The sequence below is a fragment of the Brachionichthys hirsutus genome, chromosome 1 (genome assembly GCF_040956055.1).
Source record: "Brachionichthys hirsutus isolate HB-005 chromosome 1, CSIRO-AGI_Bhir_v1, whole genome shotgun sequence".
Lineage (NCBI taxonomy): Eukaryota > Metazoa > Chordata > Actinopteri > Lophiiformes > Brachionichthyidae > Brachionichthys > Brachionichthys hirsutus.
The window spans coordinates 1,189,465-1,206,812 of NC_090897.1; the positions used below are offsets into that span (position 1 = coordinate 1,189,465).

Genomic DNA, 17,348 nt, shown 5'->3' on the forward strand with positions numbered 1-17,348 from the left:
GGGGGTTACACATCCGGCTGGCATCCAGACAATGGTGTGTGTGTGTGTGGGGGGGGTCAGTCAATCAGCACAGAGGAACAGAATAACAGAACAATAATAGCGCTGGGCTGAGCAGGACATTCCTGTAGAGTCTCCTGAAGACTCTTAAAATAAAGTGACTCCTTTCTATCAGCACTTTTATTTTCCTATTTCCTGCTTTATTCTGAAACTTTCTGGTTTTTCTTCACAGTTCCTGTTTGGACTTTTCCTGTTTTTCTTTTTTTGTCCTTGTTTTTACGTTCTTCCTTTCTTTGTGTGGAGGAACATTTCTTGCTCTTTGTGTTGTTGTGGCCTCCTCCTCCTCCTCCTCTTCCCTCCTCCTCCTCTTCCCTCCTCCTCCTCCTCCTCCTCCTCCTCCTCTTCCCTCCTGCCATTCCCTCCTCACCGCTTCCTTCACTGACAGCTTGTTGTTTGATGCGAGCTTGAACACACAGAACCGGTGCGTCCCGACTAGTCTTCCCATCATGGGGTGGTGCCTCCTCGGGTTAGTCGGACGCTACATGACTATTAAATGTCTTAATGTCAGAGAAAAGTTTGTGCTTCTGCTTGGTGATTTCTGTTCTTTGAGTTAGCTGCTAACTTCGACACGCTTTATTGATGCTGGTACAGCAGCGGCTTTAAATTCGCCGGTTTCTACAACCGGAGTCTGTCCATCCTGACTTCCTGAGTTGGACCGGAGGAGATTCACCTGCCTAGATTCTGCTGAGCTGCCGAAACGGACCAACTTTCAGGTGGAGGTGTCGTCAGGCTGCCTGTAGGGTCCGCATCGCCGCCACCTCAGGTGACCTGGAGACCCCGACACTCCGAAGGCAGCGGTGCTATTTTTGGAGCGGCGGCGGCGGGCGCCGTGGCTCGCTCCCTAAGGCTTCAGTTCAGTTCAGGAGGAGTCGGCCATGTGGCGCCCTGAGCCGGGATTAACAAGAGAGCGCGGCCTGACCCTGGTCACAGGTACCGTAATCCAGTCGAACCCCAGTCTGCTGATTGATTGGTCCCGACCCGCCAGCCGGGTGCTGACCCGGACACGGAGCATGCACGCCCTTCAGTCTTAATTAAATGCATGACTCATAGACGGATGTTTATGACGGGAAGCTCTTGTAATGCAGAGTCAATGTTTGTGCACATTTTGTGTTGGAAGCATGAGTCGGCAAAAGCCGGCACACCTTTATGCTGATTAGACGTTTCTTCTCTTCCACTTTTAATCTGTGGCTTCCACGTGTCCCTCCTTACGCTTTGCAGCCTGTCCACACAAGCAACGCCTGTCTCCACCTCAGGTAAGCAACTAGCAGCGGCGTCCATCTTGTTTCATTGTGCTCCACAAAGACGGACAGGTAGAAGACACAGTTTTATCGCCACGCTAATCTTACATGTTCCTCTTTTAAACTGCTCCGATGGAAGCCCTAAAAGGCGGACGTCTCATGTGTCAGCTAGCTGGCGTCCTTGTCACCGCTAAGCGTCGGCCCAGAAGCAGCCGGGCAGCTCGGAGTATTTAAATCCACCATGTGAAACAGGCAGAAACCATTTCAGTCGCATTTCAGACCGGTTTCCCTCAGACCAAGCTGGCGCTAGCGCGACACAAATGAACGTTTGAGCTAGCCGTCGCTCCATATCGCGGCGCTGAAGCGGGGCCGAGAGGACCGGCGGCAGCTGCTCGGTGTCAGAACTAAAATTAGACCGTGAACCTTTTCTAGACACGCCTGCATTGAGACTGAAAAGGAACAATTCTCAGCTCATGTTGTCCCCCCAGAGGACAGCGTGAATCATATTTCACGTCCTCTGGAGATTCTATGGGTCCCCGTCTTTACACATCTTTGATATAATCCTGGCTGCGGAGGAATGTCTCACATCGACCGGTTTACTGCTGCACACATAAGTGTGTTTACTATCGGATATTAGCTAAGATGCTAATCCCCCCCCCCTCTTCCCCGCATGGACCTGGTTACCCTCCTGCATGCGTCACCATCTTTCTTTGGGTTCACTTGTATTTCCTGCAGAGGTCATTTTTAAATCCGTCTCCTTGACAGACTATTTTCGTAGCTAGTTTGTCATCGTTCCCAAGTCGCCTCGCCGCGAGCAGCAGCTTTCACGTGCCTTTCTATTCTCTATAATGACGATTCTTGCAGCCGTGCAGCTCGTTCGGGATCCAGTTGGGAATTCTGAAGCCTGCTAATGAGCCGGTTGTCCTGAGAACTCGTGGTTTTGTGAGGCCTGCTGCAGACGTGTGTCTCTGAGCCGTTAGCACCGGTTAAATCGACGAACCGGGAACACGCGATCTGACGATGAGTTAATCTGCGCAGTAAATGGCAAAAGGAGGACAGACAGATGCATTTATTGGGATACAAACATCAGAAATATGTTTAGCTGAAGTTATTTCATCCTATCAATTCATCTTGAGCGGAAAATCCGATATAAATAGAACACAGACTCACCGTTTGCGTCACTACAATTTGTCCTTTTGTCAAAATAAACCACAGGAAGTGACAGGAAATGTTTCATTATAGGAAGATCTCGATACATTTACAACCTGAACCTTGAGTACAAAGAATGGTGACGCCACACTGACTATGATCCGTGCACTATCTAACAGTTTTTCCTTTGTATAATCCCGACTTCTTCAAAGTCCAAGAGCCGTCTCAAAAATCTTCACAGAACCGTCCATCTGAAAAAAAAGACGAGCAATTATCAGAATTAAAGCTTGACGTTGTTGCTTTGATATTCAGGAATAAAAGAAGATACAAAGACAAGGATCTTTTGAGCGGCTGGCGACACGTATCAGAACCACAACCATGAATCTTTGCATACATTTAATTCAACTTCCTCGTGAGCTTCCTGCATTTGTTTGGCCGTTAAACATAAATCAATGGCGTGCGATGGTTGACGGGTCGGTTCTGATCACCCGTTGGTTCTGTTTCAGATTCTGAGCTGAAATGCTGATGGAGTTGAGCTCCACTAACGGGCTGGATCCGGACCTTTCCCAGCAGTATCCTCCGCCCCTGCTTCCAAAACCAGGCAAAGACAATGCGAGGCTTCAGAAACTGAAGAAGAAGCGGGCTAAGAAGAAAGGGGGTGTCTCTCAGACGCCCGTCCCCTTTCGCTCCTGTTTGTCACCTGTCAACGAAGCAAGCACCGACCTGGAGCACAGTGACCAGTCCAGCCCGCCAAGGACGCCGGATTCCATCTGCAATGCCGGCTCGCCGGAGTCCAGTTTCCCCCTGGGCTCCCTCTATGATCATTCTGCCTCTGCATTCCCTCCACCTCGCTGCACCTCCCACCAGCAGCTCCACCGAGCTCCTCGGATCAGGTCCTCTGGAGAGCAGGTGGCGCCGCTCTACGAGTGCTCCTCTTTTTTGTTTGATGATGCTACTCCTTTTGTGCCGCCTTCACCTGAACAGGTTCCAGCGCAGCCTCTTCCTTCTGCTTTCATTTTAAACTTGACATCGAACCCCCACGGGTCCGTCACAACAGTCCCTCCGGGCACTGCGTCGCAGTCCAGCACCAAAATATCGACTCACGTCGTGACCCTGTCCCCAGCTGCCCCCAGTCCAGGCCCGGGCTTGGCACCTTCTCAAGTTGCAGATCTCCCTCCTCTTCCACTGCCGCTATCAGTTTCAAACAGTCAGACACGACCTTTTATTTCCATCCAGGGTGAGACAGGCAGCAGCTCAACGGGCCCGGCATCGGCCTTAACCGCCAGACCAATCATTAATGGAAACTTTGGCCCAAACCAGATGCCTCCTGAGATAACTGCCTCCAGAATATCACTTGTCGAAGCAGTGAAAGAGACGAAGAGCGATCCGGTAAAAACCAGGATCTACAAGTCAAAAGCAACCTTTTATGAGATCTCCAAACCGCCTCCCATCCAGGACCTGACGTTCAACCCAGCCCAGCAGGAAGCATCTCTATCGGACAAATCCAGAGGGAAAAAAGCTGCGTTGGTTGTGAAGACCGATCAGAATACGTACGTGACGAGGACCCAGTGTGGAAGACCTAAGACTCCATCTTGCACCCCAGCTCGAGCATCAACACCCTATTTTGAAATTTCCAAACCGAACCCGCTTTTATTCGCTGCAAGTCCTGCTTTCAGCTCCACCCAAGATGTACAAGGTTCTGCTATTCCTGCCGAGGCGCCGAGACACAAATCAGGAATTCAAACACGCAATGAACTTCCAGCTGCCACAGAAGGACTTAAACCGCCTGATGCTAATCATATTACTTCTGTGAAACAAGCCAGCAATTATAAAGAATTGGAGATTCAATATCCTAAAAGGAGTACAACACACACAGAGTTCTCCCTTCGAGAGAATTTGGCCTCAAGTATGACTGCAGGTAAACCAACATTAACAGATCCAGCAAGCCCAAAACTACAAACAGACCAAGTGCCTGGAAGTCCGGCTTCATCTTTGCCAAAGGCTTCACCCTTCTTCTCCAGTGAGCCATCAACACCTTTGGATCTCAACCCTACACCTCCGGTTTCCAGCCCAAGCCCCTTGTCACCGTGTCATCAGCGCCCCGTCACGGAGGCGCGCAAGTCTTTGACGTCACTCCTGGGGTCTCAAATATCTTTAGTGACCTCAAAGTCTAAATCACGGTCAACGTATTATGGCCTTACTCCAGCTGATTATGTCGCCTTCGGCGGCATTAGGCCTGTGGCCTCACATCGCATCGCTGCACCCCCCAGGGTGAATGCCACATCTTCAAACAAAGCACGGTCAGATTTAGCTGCACACGGATCAAAGGCGTCAAAATCCGAAGCAACAAAACTACTCAACGGACACCAAGAGCTTCCTTCTTCGATGGACGATACTGCAACTCGGATCTTACGATCCCCGTCGGCTCCGAGGCATCCCCAAAGGATGGCCACACACAGCAAAGATTTGTCTGAGGAAAGTCAATGTGAAGCGCCCCCTAGTGGAATACAATCGCTTAAAGCAGTTAAAGCAGAGCTTCCCCTTGGCTTGGCACAGAAACCAGTGCAACGATCCACAACCGAGGCATCTGCATCAAAAGCCTCGTATTCTGAGGCTGCAATACCCGTACCTAAAGCAGGTGAGGTACACACTCCAGGTGTAGAAGTACTTTCTGTAGAGGCAGCGCAGCATTCAACCGATCTGTCGGCTACTTCCTCACCATTAGAAAAAGTAGATTTAAATGCAGAAACAGCGCATAGCGCAAAAGGGATGGATGTCGTTGCAGACTTAGAGCCCGAATTTTTGTATAGTGCAATAACCTCAGAGCAAACTAAGGAGCCGGTTTCAGAAACTCCGCAGCCTCGTACAGTCTCCCCAGACCTTACTTCATTCAATCAGATGAAAGCAAGCAGTGATTTTACGCTACCCACTAAAAATAACACAGGCAATCATTTACCTTATGGGGCTTCTATTGCAGAACACCTTGACAAAATAAGCACCGAGTCCAGGTTCTCAAACATATTCTGCAAAGACTCGGTTATTGCTTTCCCAGGATCGATTTGGCCTCACCAGGCCATCGCAGCGTCTGATTATTCTGGACTGTACAGTATGTCCACGCCGTCTGCAGCCATCCAAAGTATGAAAACCCCACAACAGCTCAAGACAGAGCGTAAAAGCAGTGAAAATGGTGAAACGCTAGAAATAAAGACTAATTTACCTGTCGAAGCCGTTAATACCAACGTGGGAAACGCTACCGCAGAAGCCAAAGGGCCCGAGTACCTTTCAGATATAACCTCTAGTGTACAAACAAAAGTACCTCCGAAAACACAGCGTGGCGCAAATGACACAAGACGGTCAAACCAAGTTAATGCAGAATCCAAACCCCCCGTCTATAATTATATTGCACCACCGCCCAATGGAAGAGTGAGTTTACTGACTGAGAAAACAACAACGGCGTATATTAGAGCAGAAAACATTCAAAGAAATCATGTAGATGAAACAAACCCAGCTTCTATCGCTGCTAAAGGAAACTTGCGGAGCGTTGCACCCATCAGTCGGAGCAGATTGTCCAATGGACCGCAAACTTTCAGCAAGCCTTCGACAGCCGTGGTCTCACCGGGCGTTGCCGTGGCAGCGCCCGGTACCAGACTTGTAGAGAGTCCACAAACGCCCCCAACAGATTCGGAAAGCAACATTCACATTCCTGCTTCTAACACAGACGACTCCAACAAGCTTCATACAGACGTTATTTTGAGGCCAGACCCGACAGACAGCATTAAAGCAACTCTTATCGTGCAGGATATCAAAAATACCATGGCGACTAGTCCTGTTATGAAGCACGCTACACCGAAAAGCACTGCGTTGAGGTCAGACCACGCCGACGGCCGAGCTTCACCAAAGCCATCCACTGATACGGACCCTCTTCCTGTTGCTCAAACAAGAATCAGCACAAACTCAAAAGCACCAATAATTAATACTGAAACCAACGCCGGGATAGACAAACCGCTCACGTCTCTATTACGACCCCCTAGAAGATCAAAAAGCTCTGTGACATCTAAAGCAGAGGCAGAAACTCTGTCTTGTTCCAGAAATGAAATATCTAAGCTATCCAGTATCAATGTAGAACAACCGACCAATGTGAAGCAAAGCCAAACCACGTCTGATGATGATGATGATGATGATCAATCCTCTGCTAGTACTTTTAGCTTCAGTGAGATCAGAATCAAACAGCTCAGGCAATCTGTAACAGAAAACCAAAACTCTAAAGGAACTAAAATTCACACTCAAAATGCTTCAAAGACTGAGTCGAATAAGGACCCCACAAATATTCAGCCTCTTACTGAGTCTGCCAAAGATAAAGCCCCGACATTAAGAGCGTCCCCTTTACCAGAGCTAGTGCTAAACGCACTTTGTGGGACCTTTACTCCAACTTTGTCCCAACACTGTCGATCTCCTCTCCCGTTCAACCAAACTTCAGTCAGCATTAAAGACCACGAAAAACCACCAGTCCCCCACCGTCGAAACAAATCTACTACTAGGAGTGTTCTAGCCTCTGCTAAGCTAATCAAATACAACATTATAAATACAGAAATAAACCCACTCTCAACCGAGGACACCTCAATCCTGACAAAAAGCACCGAGGTACGAAAGACTAAAACGAAACCCGGTCCAGGAGGAAAGGCGTCGTCACTAAACATTCACTCTTCTGACGCAGTTGAGCCCGTTTTAAAAGCACAACCTCTGAAGCAGGTACAATCAAGACCTTCCTCTGCCCCTGCAGATCTTAAACCCTCGATTGCAAAAAAGAATAGCTCAGTATCTCCCCTTGATTCGCTCGAGATCAGCTCACGCCACAGCAAAGTTCGGATTCCGGTAGAGCTACCGCTAGACAATACTTCCCCTGTAAAGCCAGAAGCAGAAACAGTCGTGAAAGCATCCATAGTTAAACCTGCTGTGATTGACTCCGCTCCTGCCTCTTTGCCTCAGGCCTCAGTCTCAGTCAAAGCTCCATCCCCAAACAGAGGAACATCACCATCATCTCAGGCAAAACCTGGACTCAAAGGGAGGGGCTTTCTCAGGACCAAGACTACAGTTGCACCGATGGAAGCGCCAGAAGTCGACTCCTCTACGAAGTCACCGACATCAACTGCATCTTCAGCTGAACAGGAAGTCAGTAAAGCAGAGGCACCGCCTTCAACGGGCGAGCCCAAAGCACCCCCAAAGGCCAAAGGCCTGAAGAGTAAGATCAGCGGATGGACCCGGCTCAAGAAGCACATGGTGGTCGAGCAGGAGGAACCTCGGTTTCCACAACCAGAGGACAAAACTCATGCTGATTTCAGGTCTAGCCGCGGTAACATGAAGCTAGGTGGCGGCGAAGAGTCGACAGCGGAGCCGAACGCCAGTCAGGATTCTGTCCTGGTCAAAGACGGTCCCAACGCGCTGAAGATGTGGGACGCCCTGCTCTTTCAGATGTTCTCTACCAAAGAGCGAATCATGCAGCAGATTAAAAGCAAAAAGAAAGACTCCGATGATCAGAAGACGCCAAAAGACGGTCCAGCAGAAGTTCCGTCGTTTGTCAAGCGCCTGCCGGTTTTGCTGTACAGCCCCCGCTTTGACGCCAGGAAGCTGAAAGAGGCAGCAGAGAAGCCGATGACGAAAATATCATCCGTGTTCGAGAGGGGGCTGATAAAACGTAAAGGTCAGGAGGACGAGAAAAAAGACTTCAACAGGAAAGCCAGAGGCTTCGGCTCCTCGAAAGCTGCAGATGTTTAAAATCAAAACACGCAAAAGTTTTATTTCGTAGAAGTGTTTAGCTCTGACTCGTGATTTCTCCAATTCAAGACGTAAACAAATGTAATTGATTAACTATTATTATTACTGCTGAGAAGAAGTGATTACTAAATGAAAATGATCTCATTCTTTTATTTTGGCTGTTTTCATCATCTTGCTTTGAATATCATAATATCATCAGAATTGTATTTTTGTAATTTTAATAAAACAAAACAAGGAAAGAGATCAGCAGAATTCAGAATGTGCAACTCTAAAAGGGTCTTTAAGTTAGATTTAAATTTAAATGCGTGTGCTGGCGACGCTTTGATAAAAGACGGTTTCAGCTACTCTACTTTTGTACTTTTTTATAATGAAAGGCGTTATTGTGCGCCGCTGTGGCAGCGTTTGACCTCCGAGTTGGGCTCTTACATTCCTGGGAGCAACAGGCAGACGGATTTTAGGGGAACGTCAAATCCGGACGGATTCAGGCGCTGCAGTCCGGTCACGTTGTCCTGCGTAAACTCTTATCCTTTTTAATAAAGATTTTAAACTACATGTACGACGTCTGCAGAGAAACGCGTTCCGTACGCTGAAGCTGTGACATGTTCTTGTTTACTGTGCGATTCTTTAGAATGCATAAAGTCACATGTGAGGCTGTTTTGTTTCTTATTTTTAAGGATTTAAAAATGATTTATCATTTGGAGCTAGAGAATGGCGGCGGGGATTTACCGGCCTGGCTGTTAGCATCTTCGCCGCCGCCGCCAGACACCTTCTCGTATTTGCCGTGACTCGTCACCACAAACCGGAATCTTTTCCCACTGGATCCGTCCTGAAATGAGGGAACAGAACCAAACAAAGATATTGGGAATTGAAAACTATAAGCTTTTTATCTGAATGGATTAATAGTAACCAAATGGAGCCTAAAATGGATTTTATAGACCTGGAAATCTAATATTTCATAAAATAAAAGCACCTAAGTCTTATTACTATAATGATTAATTCGGATCAGAACCATCTAAAACTGACGCTTGTGAATAATTACAATCATCTGCTGATTGGAAGTTTACCTTGCACCCAGAAATAATATAAAGTCACAGAACTACACTGCCAGAGCAGCAGGGGAATCTTCCCTGAATCTTTCCTGAATCTTTCCTGAATCTTTCCTGAATCTTTCCTGAATCTTTCCTGAATCTTTCCTGAATCTTCCCTGAATCTTCCCTGAATCTTCCCTGAATCTTCCCTGAATCTTCCCTGAATCTTCCCTGAATCTTTCCTGAATCTTTCCTGAATCTTTCCTGAATCTTTCCTGAATCTTTCCTGAATCTTTCCTGAATCTTTCCTGAATCTTTCCTGAATCTTCCCTGAATCTTCCCTGAATCTTCCCTGAATCTTCCCTGAATCTTCCCTGAATCTTTCCTGAATCTTTCCTGAATCTTTCCTGAATCTTTCCTGAATCTTCCCTGAATCGTTCCTGAATCTTTCCTGAATCTTTCCTGAATCTTTCCTGAATCTTTCTGAATATAAAATAAAAATAAAAGGACATGAGTCACAACTTCCTTGAAATCCGGATTAAATAACTGGGACTTACTGCAGGCTCCCGAGGTGAGCTGCACCTGCTCCCATCCTCACTGCCTTTCACCCATTGGTTGATTAGATCGGCCACGCCCACTTTTAACCCATCTGCATCCTGACACAAAAAGAAGACACATTCCAGAACAGGGTCCACTTCCTGCTGAACACACAACAGAACAGGCAGCGTTCCACCTTAGACGGGGCGCCTGAGACGGGGCTCTGGCTCCAGGCGTCCCGGGCCTCAAACAGAGTCCTCTTGGAGGACACGGGTTCGGCGGCGCTCATCAGGTCCGCCGGAGGATGGCAACCAGATCGGCCCTCTTTCGACGAGGCCTGTGAGAACACGGACACGCGTGTGGTTCTCAGGAAGACGAACCCAACCAGCCTCCTCCCTGCTGTGACTCAGTCGTACGTTTGCTCCTCACGGGTACCGGCGCCGGTCCGATCAGAGTTTAAGGAGGTCAAAAGGGGGGGGGCAGTATAAAAGAAGCGATGCGTTTTCACCTCGAGCGCGTGCGTGTACTGCTCCAACTTCTTGTCAATCTTGGAGACAGGAAGCGGCGTCTTCTTCACGCTGGTGGTGCTTAAGCGGATCGGATGAAGGTCCGGCGTCAGTCACGGGAGGAAATAGTTCAAGTCTCAAGTCAGGCGTCTAAATCGGACCTGAAGGGATCTGAACCGCAGAACAGAGACTCACCTCTTCCTCAGAGACTCGGCTCGCTTCAGGATCTGTGGAAAGAACACGACACGCTTACCGAGGCTTCGCCTCCGAGTCAGAACCGAATCGCGTTCCGATTCGCTCCCAGTGAAGGGATGGTTAGGGTGGCCTGCTGACCTTCGACCCCGGCTACCGCCTACTCACCGAGCACTTCCCTTCTGAGACTCTGCTGTTGGCTTCGTCCTGCGGAGACACACAGGTCACTGCCGGCAGCTGTGGGACACGCAGCGCCGAATCAGAGCCGCCGACTCGGGACTTACCGGGTAGAACTGAACCAGGAGTTTCTGGCGCAGCAGCAGGGGAGCATGAAAGAGACGAGAACACGACTTAGCACGGGGACAGGGGTCGTTTTCACGTCAACAAACGGCGTCAGCGGATTTCACCGGACAGCAAACACTAAACGTTGTTTTGAGTTTATTGAGTTCATTGGTTATTGAACAGGAAGTGGGATCTGATCACTCTGAGATCGGTCGTCCTGTCCGTCTTTCTGTCTGCGCCAGTCCAGATGTTTGGATCTGGATCCCCGTCCCTCTGGAAGCATCGGCCTCGCCTTCCTGCTTGCAGGTCTCCGTGTTGGACAGGCGCCGGCTTGTGGGCGGGGCTTCCACATTCTTCATATGTTTACGGACCTGAGCCCATCATGACTGAGGTTTTCCATCTTCATCATTTGGTTCCGTTCCAGAGGGGATTAAACACCAGATGGGATGAGAGGAAGGGTTTTGGTTCGTTTCAGCGCCCCGTCCCGATCCGGTACCTTGAAGGTGGGGCTCATGGGACCGTAGCAGTTCAGGGACTCGTCTCCGCTGCTGCTGCTGCTGAAGGAGCGAGAGGGTCTCCTGCCCACCTCCTCTCTCCTCCTGTCCTCCGACGCGCTCTAGAACATTCAAACGATGGCAGATGTTACCATGGAGATGCTTCATCAGACTTTTTTTTTTTAATGAAACTTCATTTTATTAATATTCTGTTTTATTGTCAACCTTGTTTAATATCTTGTGCTCCTCCTCCTGCTCCTCCTCCGTGTGCGCCTCCTCTTCCCGTGTGAAGCTCAGTTCTTCCTCCTCCTGATTGTCCTCGTCTCTGGGGCTCCATTGGGTTTCTACAGGCCTCCACTCCATCTGCAGCGCAGGATGCACCTCCTCCTCCTCCTCCTCCTCCTCTCCCGTCTGCTCCTCCTGCTCCACCCTGCAGACCCATAATGCAATTGGTTAAAAAGTAGAAACAGCGCTGATTGTAGAATTTAGCTTATTTTAACACGCCTGGATAAAAATATAGCAACGAAACACCGAACCAGGAGAAAACTATTAAGGTTATCCAAACACGAGGAGGCCATAAGAGGAGAACACACGGGGGCTCCGGGGGGGCCGTCCTGTCTGCGGGTGGGATGGAGGACAGCCCGGCGTCCGGCGGCACAACGAGCGCTGAGCTGCAGGACGTCCTGACTTCCTGTCGTTTGCTGCACATCTAAAAAGAATCAAAGACAATCAGGCTGGTCGTTTGTTGTTTGTCCTGAACACCGGGAGGCCCGTTATCGACCGGGCCTCCCGGTCCCGACCGCATTGAGCTGCTGTACCTCCTCCTGAGGTGGGGGGGAACCTTCCAGGAACCGGCCGCTTGCTTCTCCACATCCCTTCTCCTCCTCCTCTTCATCCTCTTGTTTCTCCTCTGCATGCTCCCGGTTCCACCGCGGCGCCGGATGTCTCTGCACGCCGGCGCTGCAGTCGTCCGGGACGTCCCGCTTGGTGCGGCTCTCCAGCCTGTGACTCCAGTCGCTGAAACCCTCGTCCTCCTCCAGGACCAGGACGCAGCGGGCCGTCAGCTCCTCCTCCAGCCTGAGGACCAAAGGACATCGTCTCCTGGTGACCTGGCGACCAAGAGCGCCCCCCAAAGCCTCCGCGAGGGACGGCACATCATGTCCCGTACATTAGACCCTCACTATATGTCTTAGTAAGCGTTTTTAGAGCGTTTGATGACCGGAGCTCAGGTGTGTTGATCAGCTGTTCAGTCAGGTGGGAGGGACCTGAAGGAAACAGGAAGCTGATGATGCAGCATCACCGGACTCTTTCACACCTGAACAACCAGACGCCGTTTTTCCGCTACGATCAGCAAGACAGGTGATGAAGACGAGATGACGACACCGAAAGGTCGATTCATAGAAGAAGATTCACGCCGGTCTGAACTCTGGCGTGTAAAAGTCGAGCTAACGCCCGGAAGCGGGGGGGAAAGCCGTGTCTCGTTTGTTTCACCTGTAAAAAGGAAATGACTTGGTGCGGCTTTACAAGGTGTGATGGGGGGGGGGGGGGGTAATCATTTCTCTTAGGGCTTCCAGGAAAACCAGTTCAGGAGGAGAGGAGAGGATCCGTCCACCAGGACCAAACGATACCAGACGTCTCGACTCAGCTGGTAGCTGTTTGTTAGCATGTAGCAGCTAAATAAAGCTAGCAATGGAAACATGACCTCCCCATGAGTAAACAAAGAGGAGGCGCTTCCCCTTGCCGCCAGTGTTTGTGTTAAGCTAAGCTAAGCTAACTAGCTGGTGATTTTAGCTTTGTGTTATTCGTGTGAATTTCTGCCCACTTAAAGCAACAATAATGATTTTATTAAGCGTTAATAATCAGTTTGTTCCACTTTACGACCCTAATAAAACACTTCATTAAACTCTTGTGGTGAAATGACGCCTGCTGACACAGCTATAACGCGTCTATAGCTAACTCGGCGCGTGAAGCACGTGGACGCACTGTGTGTGGCGTGGCGAGTCACTGAATTGGGGGGGGTCCGGCCCCGGCGGACGCCCCTGCCGTGTCTCCTCCTCTCTGGATCTCCTCCTCCGCTCTCGCGCCACCTCCTCGGCGTCTTCTTGGCTCCGCTGGGCCGTCATCCTGAAAAAAGACGGACACGTTCATCGAGGATGGAAAGGGGGGGGGGGGGGGGGGTGCTTATGGATTCTCATTCATAAGCACCTCAGGCCTGCAGCGCTAACCTCTGCACCGAGCGCCTCTGGGAGAACTCAACAACAGGCCTTCTTCCAGAAATGTGACTAATTTTATCAACATGTGCAGGAAAAGCGAAGTGAATTGTAAACGCGCCGGCGATGACGGAGGACGGCGTGGACGGTTGGAAGAAAGACAGGCTGCAGACATCATGGGTGGGGGGGGGGGGCGCGACCTACATAAGGCGGTCAGCGCTAGACATGTGGTGGGAGTCATCGTTGGCAGAAGTCGGTCGCTGTAAATCGATTTGACGTGTTGATCAGGCTGCTTGGTGGCTTCAGGTCGTTTTAGAGGGGGGGGGGGGGATCGACTGGGAATGATGGTCTGGATCTCATCATTCCTGCACGGAATGCAACAAACGGGAGGAGTCGGACATCTTTAAAAGATGATGTCATCGGAGCTGCACTTTTTAAATAATTTACAAACACGTAAATAATTTGACGCGTAAAGAAAACAAGAAATTCTCCTAAATATTCCGATTGATTATGATTGAAGATGGATGGACGGATGGATTCCTCTCCAGCTAGCGAGGCTAATGCTAGCCTGGACCCCTGATAACAGCCAACGATGCCTGACAGTATTCACCGTCTCCACGGCAACAAGACCAGATGTTTTTAATGTCACAACCTTTTCCAGCTGAAAACGATAAGCTAACACGCGCGGACATCGTCAACGCGTGTTAGCAGTCGGTGATAAAACGCACAAATGAAAGATGGCAGGAGGCTAAATTCCAAAACGTTCCTTCCTGTTCCCATCACTGATGGACTGAAGAGTCCAATCAGGAAATGCATTGTAGCTATGAAATCACGCTTTCTTTCTGCTGACATCATCACTGAGCGGCGGAGGCGTTGGAGTGGCCGTCCGGCGTCTCGGGACCGCAACCGGAGACACCAAGGGGTTGTCGTGGAGGGACGCCATGATCTGTCCTTAACGACAAATCAACTCTGTGTAACTCCTGAAGCAGACGCCGCCTTTGTCCCAAAAGATCAAAGACCTTATCCCTGGAACAGCGCATACTTCAGGTACCGGCCGTCAGCTGGGACGTTTGAACTGCAGAACCCAGAAACAAGCCGGCGATGGAGAAATGCATCACTTTTTCCACCAACTACACAATGAGGCAATGTCGGCCCGGGGACGACATTTTCTTTCTTTGTGTGTGTGTGTGTGTGTGTGGTTGAACGGGGGGGGGGGGGGGGGAGGGGGTTCAGGAGTCAGCCAGATGATGTCATTGCCATTAAAGCTATAAAAGACGCCATTGAACTCAGTTGTTGGTGTCATATTCAGTGAGGTCATGCAGCAATGTTCCAGAGATCACTGTGGAAACGAGACCCTCGTGCACAAAAAGAAACCAAAGTGTGTTGGGGGGGCACAAGAAATGAAGCTTCTGTGCCTGTTGAAGGACGCAATCCGACTGCGCCAACAAACTGCCGCATATTTATTCATGCAAATGCCACCCCTGACTCAAGAGACTCCATCACCGTCTCACAACTGCACGGTGTCCCAAACAGGAATTCTGTCAGTCAGTGAAAGGCCCACCAGCTGGTTTCATTCAAGGTGTTGAAGGGATTCGTTTTGATGTGCTGGCGACACATGCGGGGTGTAGCCGGGATAAGCGCCAGCAACTCCCGTGATCTGCAAAGCGGAAAAGCGGAAGAAGATGGATGGATGGAAATGTTATTAGTCGTCCTCACACGGACAGCAGCTGCCTGATTCGAACTGACTCGAAGGTCCCTAAACTCCGAATCGTCCGGAGGCGGCGGGGGAAACCAACAGAAACCCCCCCCCCCCCCCCCCCTAAAAATAAAAATACTAAAAATCCACAGATACGACTAAAAAACGAAGTAAATTCTACTGCGTTTTTAGTTTCATGATAAACTTGTGATGCTGGTTTTCTGTTTCTGCAATCAGTGGTTGAGGGGAGGAGCTAATTGTCTTATTTGCATATCTGCATAGTAATGAGAGCATGAGCTCAATCTAAATACTAGCATACGATGGAGAGGACGCCACCTCCACGTTCATCACACCCTGCACCTCCTCATGACCGTCATCATTTCACCAGCAGAGTCATCAGCCGCCGCCGCCACCAGCGGACTCAGCGGGGATTAGCCTCCAACCAAAGAGTTCCTGTCTGATTAGCTCACATCATCCGCTGCAGTAAACAATTAGCCGCCTGCTGATTGAACCGAGCCGGCTGTGTTTGTCGTGTGTTTTTTTTACTGACTAAGGAAAAGCGTCACCAAGGTGCTTTTCCAGCGTCCTTTATGAGATGCCAGGCTGCTTTTACCGACTGTCGTAAATAATTTACAGCAAACATAATGTGGAAGGATGAAAATGCGTGACTTTAAACATTATTTAGACGTGAATTATGCATTAATATCGATCTGGTTCATTTCAAGCTATTCAAATGAATCGAGATCAAACTCAACGGCGCTTCAGTTCAGCCTGAAAGGAAACGGCGTCGAATGTTTGTCTGCATTAAAGTCACCGAAACACAGTTTAAACAACAACAACAACAACAACAACAAAGTGTGATCACTGCTCTCTCCCACCTGATCAGGTTCTGCAGGAGCTGTCTGCTGGAGCTTCTCCTTCTGATGGACTCCGACATGATGGGCCGGGCAGATCCTGGTTCCGGTGGAGCGTCTGGACCAGATCCTGGTTCTGGAGGATTAGATCGTTCCCACTGCCGCTCTCCAGTTGTCCTTCATCTAAGCCCGTGCTTCTTGTCGTCTCGCTCTCCCCGTCTCCTCCCTCCATGTGGTTTTCATTGAAGTGTTTTGACCCACCCAAACAGGGGTCATGTGACTCTCCCAGCAGGGGGGGGGGGGGGGGAGTAAGATGATATCATAACCATGGATGAGTGCTCATTCACATCGAGGGGATTTTGCTGCAGTAGATTCTTTCGCCGGCGTGAAGTTTCGATCATTTCTCTGGACGTTATTTTTTTTATTACCTCCACGGCAGACAGAATATCCACCTGCTTTATTTAAACGGGTTCTGGAAGCACAGAACTGATTCTGGAGCTTGTAAACATGAAATAATCTAAAGACAAAGTGTGGCTGATGACGCACGGCACCACCTGAGACGTCCGGGGGGGTGAGCAGCAGCCTGAGGATGAGGGGGGGCGGAGCCTGTTGGCAGGTTATGAATAATACATGGGAACTGAGAACAGAGCTGCTGCCAGGGGGGCGAGCCAATCCGTTCTGCAGGTCCATCAACCGCCGCCGTCAGCAAATAGCAAATCACCTGTAAAGACAGGCAGCGACCAAGAAGAGGAGGGACCAAACATCTGGGGATTCCAGGTGTTTGCGAGGAGAAACAATCTGGAAAAAAATAAGTTCCGGGGACTGGACCGCGATGACCAGCTGGAACCGGAGCCTGAAATGAGTCACGCAGCCCAGAAACTGGGTCAGAACCCTCTGGTCCAAGCACTTTGAGCCGGACTTGGTTTTACGCCGCCATCTGTTTGTGTTCCTCTCAACACGAGTAGGAAAACCGGCGGTCCGAAACGCAGATGTGGATGAGCTCATCCGGGCCCGACCCAGAATCACACACACACACACACACACAGTTCCTGCCCCCCACCGGACCATGAAACACAAACACTCCACACATCGGTTGCTATGGCAACACCTCCCACAGCACGGCTGTTGAAACGTTGACGGGCCGCCAACATCAACACCGACGTCTTTTACCGACATCGGACCCGATGTTCACTTTGAGTTAATTTATTTGAGCGGAAAACCACGTTGTTGCACCGAGACAGCCCTCAAGTGAAATCCCGTTACCGTAGTAACCCCACCGTCTCCCTTACCTCCTCCAGGTGCGTGTTTTCGGGGTTGGAAGGTTGACCCGGGA

The 17,348-nt window shown here is 49.9% G+C and overlaps 2 protein-coding genes across 2 annotated transcripts; one reads left to right on the top strand and one right to left on the bottom strand.

The window, feature by feature from the left end:
* Positions 1–2,358: 2,358 nt before the first annotated feature.
* LOC137895209 (lymphocyte-specific protein 1-like) lies at positions 2,359–16,209 on the bottom strand. Its single transcript, XM_068740698.1, has 13 exons — positions 16,040–16,209; positions 13,239–13,379; positions 12,042–12,332; positions 11,481–11,685; positions 11,258–11,377; positions 10,764–10,787; positions 10,648–10,686; positions 10,483–10,514; positions 10,277–10,368; positions 9,978–10,186; positions 9,802–9,900; positions 8,943–9,042; positions 2,359–2,695 (listed from the first exon to the last, which is right to left on the bottom strand). Exons 1-13 carry the CDS (start codon positions 16,096–16,098, stop codon positions 2,670–2,672), a joined length of 1,437 nt encoding a protein of 478 aa, XP_068596799.1. The 5' UTR covers positions 16,099–16,209; the 3' UTR covers positions 2,359–2,669.
* LOC137893602 (proline-rich protein 33-like) lies at positions 4,914–8,862 on the top strand. Its single transcript, XM_068739016.1, has 2 exons — positions 4,914–5,082; positions 7,431–8,862. The coding sequence occupies exon 2, from the start codon at positions 7,545–7,547 to the stop codon at positions 8,214–8,216; it is 672 nt and encodes a 223-aa protein (XP_068595117.1). The 5' UTR covers positions 4,914–5,082; positions 7,431–7,544; the 3' UTR covers positions 8,217–8,862.
* Positions 16,210–17,348: the final 1,139 nt, after the last annotated feature.

Excerpts from the sequence above, each read along its gene's own strand:
- LOC137893602 (XM_068739016.1), top strand. The coding sequence starts at position 7,545 with ATGGAAGCGCCAGAAGTCGACTCCTCTACGAAGTCACCGACATCAACT.
- LOC137895209 (XM_068740698.1), bottom strand. The coding sequence starts at position 16,098 with ATGTCGGAGTCCATCAGAAGGAGAAGCTCCAGCAGACAGCTCCTGCAG. Across the intron at positions 11,686-12,041 it reads AATGCGGTCGGGACCGGGAG|GGTGGAGCAGGAGGAGCAGA; the intron begins GCCCGGTCGATA and ends ATGGGTCTGCAG. Across the intron at positions 10,369-10,482 it reads GCCGAGTCTCTGAGGAAGAG|CACCACCAGCGTGAAGAAGA; the intron begins GTGAGTCTCTGT and ends GATCCGCTTAAG.